The 11,820-nt window shown below is 39.0% G+C and overlaps 1 protein-coding gene across 1 annotated transcript; it reads right to left on the bottom strand.

The window, feature by feature from the left end:
• Positions 1-553: 553 nt before the first annotated feature.
• arid6 (AT-rich interaction domain 6) lies at positions 554-5,014 on the bottom strand. Its single transcript, XM_074690978.1, has 5 exons — positions 4,870-5,014; positions 3,672-3,724; positions 3,227-3,324; positions 2,991-3,147; positions 554-1,888 (listed from the first exon to the last, which is right to left on the bottom strand). Exons 1-5 carry the CDS (start codon positions 5,012-5,014, stop codon positions 554-556), a joined length of 1,788 nt encoding a protein of 595 aa, XP_074547079.1.
• Between the last annotated feature and the right edge of the window lie 6,806 nt (positions 5,015-11,820).

Here is an 11,820-nt window from a genome sequence, read left to right as displayed (position 1 = left end):
TTAAAAAGATAGCTTAAACCAAGCTCTAAATGATTAATAAAAGTTTGGTTACTTCAACATTTTATACAAATATATTAACATATGTAAAAAAAAAAAGCTTAAATAAAATGCATGATATAAAAAAGCATAAATATGGTGCTGGAGGTCAGCCTCAAAGCCTCAAATTAGTCTGTATAGTTCAAAGCAGATGTGGTGTCAGCTGACTGCAGAAAAAAAAGAGATAAATGATAAGTGTGGACACCAAAAATACATGGTCTATGTACATAATCCACAGCATAAACTCTATGTGCAGAGACCTTCATGGTTAAAGGGATTACTTCTTTGGGATTCAGAAGTGTTCATTCAAAATCCAGACTTTGGTCATATCCAGTGAACTGTCCATGTGGGGAGCTTAAGAGGAAAACCACATTAGGAATTTTGTGGTTTAAGTGTAGATTAAAAAATTCAGATAATGGATTTTGTCTCAACTCTCCAAATCTATTTATGTCTGGAGCACTTCAATAAAAAACAGTGACCAGTAGACGAACACTTGAGTCTGATTGGTCCACTGACGCTATAATTTAGAGATGATTTCCTTCAGCTTCATCACTTCTTCAGTGGTGAACTGTGCAAAAGGAGCAGAGCCCGACCCGAGCCTGAGCAGAGTTGAGGGAGCCATCGCTGACTTCTCTGTCTCTACCAGGACTACGTCGTCGTCATCGTCGTAGGACTTTGAGCTGGCAGAGTCCTGCTGGACTGTGAGGGGGCTGTGTGATTCCACTTTCACTGGGCTGTCTCTGTTATAAATGTCCCAGAAACTTGGGGATCTGGAGGTGTAGAGCTGACTGGGTGGAAAGACATCCTGACCTGCTGGGTTTTTCAGGATGCCGCCTGAAGGCAGGAGCTTGTAGCTGCTGAAGGGGTTTTGACTTTTGTTGAGGGGGGGACTGGGTGTCTGGATGGATGCTGCTGTGGGGCTTGGCAGGTGCCTCTTCCTCTGCCTTAGATCCTCAGTGACTGGACTCTGCTGCTGTGGACTCGTGTGAAATGACAGATTAGGGGGCAGGACGTCTGGGTTGGAGCTGCTGCTTTGTTGGTCCAGTGAAGGATGAGTGGTGACCTGATTTAATCCTTGAAGTGCAGCTGTGGAGCCACACAACTTCAGCAAGTTCTGCAACAAATAGAGCGGTATCTCTATCTCCATCTTGCCTCCGTTCTCTCTGGCCAGGGTGGGCAGTATCTGGCTGAGGATGAGGCCCTTCAGATCTGCATATCTTTCTCCCTCTTCTTTCGGCGGGACTGTAAAGTCCACTTTTGGTGAGCTGGACTTTTGTGCCAAAGCAGGGGGGTCTTCTGAACTGATGGGAGTTTGAAGATACCTCGGGCTGCTGGAGGTTTTTATGGCTTTTACATCAACAACATAAGCCTCTCTGTCTCTTGAAGGGTGTGTGTAGGATTGGTCCTCTGACCCCGCCTCGACCTCTTGTACTTCACTCCCTTCACCCCTGACTTGTGGACTATGAGGAGTGTACAAAGGGGATGGTTTATTCAGAAACTTTGGGCTCTTGCTGGATGAGGGCGGGGCGAATGATGAGACTGGATTGCTGTTGGTTTCTTGTCGCGATGCTTTGACGCTGAGGTTCAGAGGCTCAGTCAGTCCAGATGAGGTCTTGTACTGTTCAGCGAGGTAACGCAGGCGGTCCAGTGGTCCTTTGACTCTTTCTGTTGGGTTTGGATGTGATGGGGCAAAAGAGAACCAGGGCTGGGTGGCTGGAGGGTCAACTGACGTCAGAGCTTGGGAGGAGATGGGGGCATGTGGGGCCTGAACTGTGTGAGTTTGGCGATAAAATGGAGGGTAGTGGAGAGGCAAAGTGAAGATCCTCTCACGTGGATCTGATTCGACAGAGCTCTGTTGGAGAGAAAAGGTGTCTGTTAGAGGTTGAAGGAAAAGTCGTAGATTTTAGAAACTAATCAACTATTCAAGTTGAAACATTGATACTAAACTGACACTAGCAGCTACTGGGGTAACATTAGCGTAGCATTAAAAGTAGAAATGTGAAACTGTCCTAGGGCTAAACGATATGGCAAAATAACACTCCCAGTATCAAAAGAGCTCAGTATCCTTCATGTAAGGCAATAGCTCAAGCATGAAGCTGTAAGGAATCTGCTTATTGTCTGAGGCCATGTCCACATATAGCCAGGTATTCGGGAAACCGCAAGTATTTTTATACCTTTATGCCTGCCGTCCACATGAAACAGCAGTTTTACGTCACTGAAAATAATGTTTTCTGAAAACTCCGGCCAAAGTGAAGTTTTGTGATTTTGTGTAGACGCCGGGAAACAGAGTTTTTGGTTCTCAAACGTTACAGCCAAATGACAGGGGCTCATTCTTATTGGCTGGCATGGGTTTTACGTCTATGTTCTATGTCATGAAAACGCTACCTATTATGTGTTTAGGATGCTTAATCCATACTCACTGGCAGGTTTGCCTGCTATGTGTGGGTGAAAGTATTTTAAAAGCACATGAAGGGGAGATATCTGTTTTTGAAAATACCCAGCCACGTGTGTACAAAGCAGCTGTTTTACAATTTTTGTTGGTTTTGTTTTTCACTAACAAAAAAAAAAAAAGAAAGGAAAGGAAAAGACACACAATATTTAGCATTTTAGATGCTGCAAAGTGTCTTTTTGTAAATTGAAGAGCCATTCAAGTCTTCATGCTAAGCTAGGCTAACCAGCTGTTGTCTTTGGCTACATATGTAGATAAAATCTTTTTAATTGCACTCGTAGCCACAAATCCAAATTTTTTTTTACACTGCAAAAACTGAAATCTTATGAGCCACAATGATTTGAAAAATCCAGATAAATATCTTGCCCTGATTTCAGTTTTTGCGGTGTACATACAGGATTCATTTTGTCACTGTAAACATTAAAAAATTAAAAGCATATAGAATATCATCATGAATCAGTGACATATGCCATGTCATCTCTGAGTGTAGATCCCATACACCAACCTGCAGGAGAGGCATGGATATCATTCTGCGTTTCGCTGGTCTCTGTCCATCGTTGTCGTCTTTATTGAAGCTGGTGAACGGTAAAGGCTTCGGCTGGTGTTGAGGCAGCAGGCTCACAGGTATTCCTTTCTTCTGGCATTCATACGGCAGGAGCAGCCTGCCCAAACACAACATTACATCAGATAAAGAAAACAACACTCAGCTCTTCAAACACTGCGTGGGCTTTAATAACTCACTTCTCGTAATGTCTGCGGGTACAGGTAGCCGCGCTCGTGCTGCGAGGGTTTCCTCCCAGTGCATTGTACACTTGTTTCCACATCTGCTGTGCAGTCACCTAGTGGAGATCAGATTACCTGGTATTTATTCAATGTCACGTTCGTACCTGATCGAAATAAATGCTCACCACACACCGGATCATTTAGAGCGTGTCAAACATAACAGACAGCTTGTAAAAATAGTATAATTCATCATCATAACAAAGGAAATGAGGACGTCTATTTACAGACTGTCACTTAACAGACTTCCTGTTGGCTGATACCTTTTTTAAAATGTTAATATAACGAACACAAGAGTTACGGTTCAAAAGAAAAAAAAGTGAAGACAAAACATATTCTAAGTCTTCATGAAACCAACAACAACAATAGTTTGGTGAAGAAAGTTAGGTAGTAAAAAAGTAGTTACCTGATAGTAACCTCCCATTTCTTGGACAGTTTTGAACATCACATAGAGATCAACTGAAAAATACAGAAAAACAATCAAATATAGTTCATAATTTGGTTTAATATGTTATCAATTGACATAAATTAACAGAGTCAACCTAATATTCCCAGGATGTTCACACGTATCTTTTCTTTTCTTTTTTTTTTTTTAGATGCCAGAATCTTAAAATATGTAACCCCCCCTGAAGTATTGAAATACCAATGACTTCAAAATCTGTCAGTTATTCCCTTGAGAGGCAGCATTGAAGTCTCTTCTACTTTGCTGTTGTACAGGTTTTTTTTTTCTCTCTCTTTTTTTTTTTTTTTCCAAAGGAGGGATCATCACTTAGTGTATTGCAACTTAAATATCCATAAAAGATAAAGGTTACATTGCAAAAATGAGAGCCTGAATACAAGTTAAAAAGACTAAATGAAATAATAAAAATTCTTGAAATTAAAAAGTTATCAGTCTATGCAAGTTTCTCTTGCTTGACAAGAAATCAAAAAGTAAATGGCCCTTGAGAAGTTTTCAAACAAGGAGAAAAGGCTCATTTTTAAATCAAAAACATGAAAACAAACTTCCTAAAGCACAATAATGAGTAAAATAAACTGAATTAAGCAAAAAAAAAAAAATACTATCAGTGTCCCAGTTTTACCACATGAATGCCTAGAGACAGGTAAATAGATTCAGTGTATGAAATATATGATTATATATGATTAACGTTTTCATTCAATGTGTGTTTGAGCCTCAAATATAAAGTTAATAATATAACTGTGCATGAGAAAGGGCCTGAGGATGTGTAGCTGCATTACGAGTTGTTGTTTGGCCGTCTGGTGTCTCTTCTATGTTCTGTGTACGTGCCTTTGTTCCTGTCTAAGCTATTGGGTTTGTTATTTTTTTGTTTTTTTATTTTTTCCATTACATTTATTCTGAGTTAGTTTTAAATCAAACATCTTGAGCATGTTATCAAATTAGAAACAAGTTTTAATTTGGTGCGATGTTTAGCTGAAGGACCAGTTTATTTATTTATTCATTTGTATTAAACTTAACGATCCCCTGACTGAGACAAAAAGAAGAGTTCATGCTCTATCTAACACAAATATAATGCTATAAGTAAGCAATGTTTTAAAGCCAAAGCTGCACATGGAAAAGCCCTGAGATTAAATGAATTAAGACTTACTTTGTTTGAAGCCCAGGTTGGGGATCCTCTCAATGGGTGTGTCTCTTTTCTTCATGAAAATGTAAAGATCTTTCAGGAATTCTCTCTCAGCGGTGCCCAACACCGGCTCTTCAGTTTTCTCTTTCTGGATCTCTCCCTGTGCCATGTCTGTTTTTACCTGTGGGCACAAAATGAATAAATGATTATCCTATTTATTTATTTTTATTTGTTTATTTTTACACGTTATCATTGTTCCTATTTAGTGTTTGGAGGTGTAAAAAAGAAGGCCACAGTACTGTTTGAAATCTCTATCAGACGATCCTGAACCTGAGCTCTTTGACTCTTAACGTCTGACTGTTTTCAGGTCACATCATCTTCATTGATGACTGATGATGACTAAATTCTTCTGACCATACATCACATAACGTGCTTGTCTTAGTGGAGTTAAACCCTGTTAACTTTACACAAGCATCAATGCTCTCTTTCACTCCCTTGTGTCGACTCTTATAGATTAAACTCATTAACCTCCGGTCCAGGTTTCTATCTTACGACTAATCTACTTTTAGCTGATTGGTTCAATTTTCATTTAAAAGTGAATGCACATTTCAATGTTTTATTTATTTTTTTAGTCTTTTCTTTTGAAAACAGTATACAGTAATCTCATAATCTCTTTCACTCAGATGATCCTCTCAATTTATCTAACTCCATCAGGTAACATGTTTGAGTTTACATTGATGTATTGAGAGTATAATGCAATGATAGAAGGAATAAGTAATTACAATAGTGAGACAACTGAGTACAACAGAGGAGGTTTGTCATTTTTTCCACCATGAGAGCTCTGAGGTAGTCTTGAAGACAAACTAAAGACGGTTCTAACCCCGTCTCTCCATTGCATTGTGCTTAAAGGTCAACCAGGATGCTTTATTTATAATATTTACTTCTTTTTTATCCATAAAAATAGAACACTTAACGGGAAAATCAACCTCTCCCATGAGCAAGATCAGGGGCTTTGGGGTTCAGGGACTGGTTTAGCTGGTAGAGTAGGTGTCCCATGTACAAAGGCTATGGTCCGTGTTGCACCGGTCATGGGATTGATTTCCTGTCCTGAGACGAGTTGGTGCACGTCAGTCCCCCACTCTATTTCCCCTCATATATTCTGTCTTTATAATGCTTTCACATTGAAATACAAGCAAATAAATTATTACACAAATAACACTACTACTACCACTACAACTTCTATTACCAATAATAATAATAATAATAATAATAATAATGATAATAACTGTTATTATTAGAATAATAATAAAAATAATGTCTTTTTTTCCCTTTTTAAATTCCATCTCGTAGATATCTTAAGACAAAAGTGAACTTCCACATGAGCAAACTAAGCACATTACAAATCGAAATACTGAACATGATTTTTTTTCTTTGCTCAGTTTTACAGTAACAGTTAGCGCAGAGCCATACATGAAGTTTAAAGTCATAAATATCATCAAGATGATCTCACAGAGACACTGGAGCTCTTACCTGTGTGTCCATGCTGAGAACAGGCATCGATCATATTCTGATGAGGCCGAGCAACAGGTTGGTGTTCACTCCGCTCTGCTATAAGAGACTCGAAATCACTGCAGCCTGTTATTACACACACACACCTGTTCCAGGTATCTGTGTGAGTCTGTGGCTGACTGACAGCGGGGCGGTTGACTCCAACGTCTTCCTGCAGAGATTTGTCAGACAGGTTGAACCTGATCCTGAGCATGTGTCCAAAAACATATCTCACTGATACTCCTCCCAAAATAACAAAATAGAATTAAATAACGAGGAAACTTGAGGAATTAGTATTCATGAAATCTAAATGATACTGACTGATGATAATTTGTGCCAAGTGATGACAATCTTTGTGTTTACAGTGAGGGGAAAGGAAAGTCACAATGTTATATTAGTGTCTTTGTTATGCAACGGAACTGAAGCTTTACATTGTAAAATTAAGATAACAATTTGAAAGAGAAATATCAACTCGGCTGGAAGAAAAGATAAGTGTTTGAAAACGTAAAAATTTTAATTATTACCTAATTCAATCATTTGGATGTTGATGAGCTGACTCTTGTAGGCGGGACTAATACTGACATATGACACATTCTTATTGGGAATGACACGTTGGCAGTGCTGACTGAAATTATGTTAACATTTCTGATTTAGAATTAACAGGTTTAAAAAACACATTTTTACATTTCTGAAACCAAACTTTTCCAATGTGATTAAAAAACCTGAACTTAAATGCAAAGTTTTGGACGAGTCTTAATCTGATGGCAAAACTTTGATTCCAACAATGATGTTTACAAACAAAATAGTGGGGATCTTGGTGCCCCCTGTGTACAGTTCAGTACAGTATTTTTGTCTCTTTACGCTGATGTCATCTTTTACATACACTCAGCAGCCACTTCATCAGATTCACCTTACTAGTAACCATTTGGACCCCTCTATTTTAACCGTGTTTCTCTGATCAAAACCATAGACTATATAACACATAAAGCAGCACTTGTCACGTGTAATGAGTCTACACCACAGTCTCTGTACTCGATAAACAGGATGCATAGCGTAGAGGTCAAGTGACTGCTTTTTATTATTTCCTCTTACACTTCAACAACGGGATAATCTGCTGCTCCTCCACCTGTTCAATTAGAGAGTGTAGTAAAACATTAAAATCAATTTAGACACAAAATTAATTTCTTTCTATTCAAGAAGCATCAGAAATCTCTTTCAGGTTTTTTGCTTTTATCTATTATTCAAGCCCCCAGTGACTTCATTTGTGCCCAAAAATAAAAGAGAAAACATTCTTGGTTAATGACTGTTTTGGATCAGCCCATCATCAGCCCCAACCTGCCTGGCGGTGACGTAGCAGCCACAGTTTTATTACCTTTTCTATTCTGTCTATTCACATGACTCACACCTGAGTCTCTGTGTATAATGACTGGATAAACCCTTTGACTGTTGTAAGTATAATAAAAAAGAACTTTCACAGAAAGTGTTTATATAACAACCAATGAACAGGAAGAGGATTATCAAAACATCATTTGAACTGAAATAAAAAAAAGATCAATCCTTGTTTAATTTACTTACAGAGAACTTACTTTACAGAGAAATCTATATGTTGACAGTAAAAGTTAAAATTTTTTATACAGATATACGCAAACTTCAAATTTGATTTAATTAAAAAGTTTCATTAAAAAAAAAAAAAAAACCTTTAAGGACACTTTACTGAACCCACCCACACTGCAAATTACTGGTGGTGTTTTGAAGTTAACTTTATGCTGGTGTTAAACCACACTACTGTGGGAGTTACTTTGTAGTGTTGATGGAAATAACACCACCAAGTGTTACTCCAAACACTTCTCACTCATGGTTGCAATAATTACGTGTTTTACAACAAACTATCCTTTGATCTACACTGTTAACCCAGAAGTTGTTTGTTAGCAAACCTTCTCAGTTGAGTTTGATTAAAAATTGCGAGTGGGCTGTTTGTAGCTTTTAATTTAATCAAAATGAAACTGAGGTTTTGGCAAGAACTGCACTGTTTTAAAATTGAGACAAGTGACTAAATAAAATGTTTTAAATAAACACTATGAGTACCAAAAAATTAATCATAAAGTGTGAAGGAATAATACATCTTAGTGTCATTAGTACACCGAATGGGTGATGTATTAACACTATAAATTCTAGAAATTACCACCCCCTTGTGTAACATAACAACACAACTTGGCTTGAAAAATACACCTTTTTTGTGATAAAATAACACTTTAGGTGTTAGAATTTTAACACTGTTAGAGAGTTAAAATATTAACACTTTTCAAAGTGTTAATTTACCTCAGAGTCAGTGAAAATTATCTAAACTCAGCCAAAGTATTAAATTTAACACTGTGGGAGTTGAATTAACACTTTCGATTTTGCAGTGCACTGTGGTAGATCTAAAATCCATCTAAAAAAATATGGGTGAAATCCAACCAGAGACAGACTCGGTGAACCAAACGTTGGAAGTCATTCAATTTTGGGCTAAAATGATGAAATCTAAGACCTTTTTTTTTTTTCTTTTTTTTTTCTGCTTTAAAATTCAAAAAACAGGTCAACACTGATGCAAACAGTTGATAAGGGTGAAAGTTGTTATGACATTTCATTTTCTGCAGAATGTGATATCATCAAAGGTAGGGTCTACAGGAATTTTTGTTATTTGTTTGTAACCAACTCAAACTTGGCTCTTCCTCCTTGGCTCAGTGCCAGCTGCAGCACACACCCTCAGCCTCAGACCCTGACTATGTGAACACACTCACTAGCCTAGCAATCACCTGAAGCATCGTGTTTCTACATGGGAGAAACTGAAGAGCCATGCACCTGACTTGGCACGTTAGCACGAGCTAATCACGGGTATTTTACACATACCTGGTTAGCAGAAAGCCAGTTAATGTCGCTTTTCATCCTGAACTGCTCTCCAAAAGCAAGTTAATGTCGAGCCAAGCTTCTCCCTTATTTGGGAAAAAAGCTTTATATGTTTGGTGTTTCCTTTTGCTTTGGTTGTGCTTTTCTTCCTCTGTGCTACGTCGGTTATCGTAGCCACTCTGCTTAGCTGCCACCTGGAATCATCAACACGCCTAGTCACTTGCATACTGAGCTTGCTGCAATTGGTTGATGTAACCATGACAACTCTCTGCCAAAATGTCCCGATAAAACCAAAACATCAACAAACAGGCTGAGGAGGGGGTTCAGGCAGACACAGACACCAACACATGTGTAGAGGCCTGTAGGAGATGATGAGCATGATTATTCCTGTAAAAGTTGACATTTATTTTTTTTCTTTTAGAAAATCCTGTGGCCCCTACCCTGAAAATATCAAGAGAATCTGGAGAGATCTCTAAACAAAAAGGACAAGAATCAAAACCAGGACTTGATGGACAAGATCTACACATGACTCTGTACTGGAGATCACTGCATGGGCTCAAAAAGTTTTCCCACTGCATCCAAGTTGGATTCAAACTGTACCAAGCAAAGAGGACACAAGATATAAACCTGATCAGGAAACAGCAGATACTTCTCTGGACCTGAGGGTAAGTGAAAACTGTCCTGTGGTCTGATGAGTACAAGTCTGGCATTCTTTTTGGAAACCATGGATTCAGCTTCCTTGACTTTTAAGGGGAGAGGGAGCAGCATCTTGTTCTCAGCTCACAGTTCAAAGCCAGAATCTCTGATGGTCTGGAGACAAATAAGTGGAATGAGGAGCCTCTGGCAAGACACCATCACTGCTGAACACTGTCTGCAGGTTTCTAAGTAACATCTGTTCCCGGATATTGCCCTTTTCAGAAAGTGCCTTAATTTTTTCAACACAACAATGCTAAACCACGTACTGCATGTATTACAACAGCATGGCTCTGGAGTAGGAGGGTCCAGGTGCTATCCCCTGTAAGGTGCAAAAGAGGAAGCGCTAAAATTGATACATATTATTAACTCCAAACAGCAGCTTTGAAACAGAAATGAAAGCGTGCTATCACAGAGCAGAGGAACAAGAACAACTTCATCAGGTACTGTCAAATTATAGCTCTCTATGATAGCATGTTTTCATTGAACTGAAACATTTGTCTGCAATAAAAACTGCAGATCTTGACCTGATAGAGTCAGTTGTCCGGGTGTGTCACATTATGTAACTGCGTAGTTTTTCTTGATGAACAAAGAACAGTAAGAATGAGAGCTGACCTGGATATTGCAGAAATGATGGATGGGTGAAAGTAAAGTTAATCCTTCTTAATCTGGAAATGACTAAGGCGCTTTTGTGTTGAATAACACTGAGGTGATGAGGCATGCTAGCATTAGTTGCTGGTCTGATTCCAGCAGAAGCTCATCGGTCATTTGTTTTGACTTTGGCCTGGAACACAGAGCTGCCTGTATTCGCCTGTTGACAAAAAGAGGTCAGTAAGGTAAGGGGGAAAGATGAATGGACGGTGATGTAAAATAGAAACTGACTTGTTGGCCAGAAAGGAATGTTGATATGTGTAAGAGGGAACCAACCAACAATAGACAGGGACGTGCTCAGGAAATGTGATTGATTTCCTTAAAGCTACCCTGTTCAATGGTTGCAGGGTGAACCCTGCTGCTAAGTAAGACAAAACAACCAAGGCTACAGAGCACAGGGATGATGAAACTTACAGGATTGTTCCCTGCAATGCAAAAGAAACAAACTTAAAGCAGCTTACAGGAGGCTCTTCAAACTCTCAAGGGAGGGAAGGCTGTGATGAGTGTGTGATTCACACATCAGTCTGCAGCCAGGGTCTGAGATGAAGTGTTTCCTCACCTGGTTACATCAGCTGGATTCAGAATTGGTGCGGCACAGATCAGCTGAAGGAGTTTGGTATTTATGACCTGCTCATTCGGCCAATCAAACATGCATCAGACGTAACTGACAGGGACACGTTCACACTATCAGGCTCAAGGAGTTATTGAACCAGAACCACAGCTGGGTGTCATCTTATGGTGGATGGAGGCGGAAATAAAAACACTGTGGCTGCTCCATCAATCAAATATTACGTTTGCAAAAGTGTTAAGACCTTTAAAGTAGTTACTCTGAGTAGGAACTTTTTAGGAGGGAGATAAAAAACCCAAGTACTAAATTTACACTCTTGTCCCTGCTGCTACAACACGGATAAGGTCCTTGGTACACTTCAGAGAAAAGCAGATTCAGGTTGACACTTTGACCCTTTTCTAATGCACAAAGGAAATCATAAATGCTTCTTTGCTTATTTGATGAGTATTTTGATTTATGGTCTGACCTACAGTGTGTCCCAGCTGTTGATTTTACGAGGCGGGGCATCAGTCCCTTAACTGCTAAATTGGGTTAGTCACTCAGCAGCCCCAAAACCAAATCCTACCCACAGACAAACTCATCCAGCTTGTACATGAAAAAAAGCAACTAATAGAAATAGTCAGTTTGAA

Source organism: Halichoeres trimaculatus, unplaced genomic scaffold (genome assembly GCF_033239565.1).
Source record: "Halichoeres trimaculatus isolate MK-OKI-2021-1 unplaced genomic scaffold, fHalTri1.1 fHalTri1_scaffold_16, whole genome shotgun sequence".
Lineage (NCBI taxonomy): Eukaryota > Metazoa > Chordata > Actinopteri > Labriformes > Labridae > Halichoeres > Halichoeres trimaculatus.
This window is presented reverse-complemented; position numbering and strand designations above follow the sequence as displayed.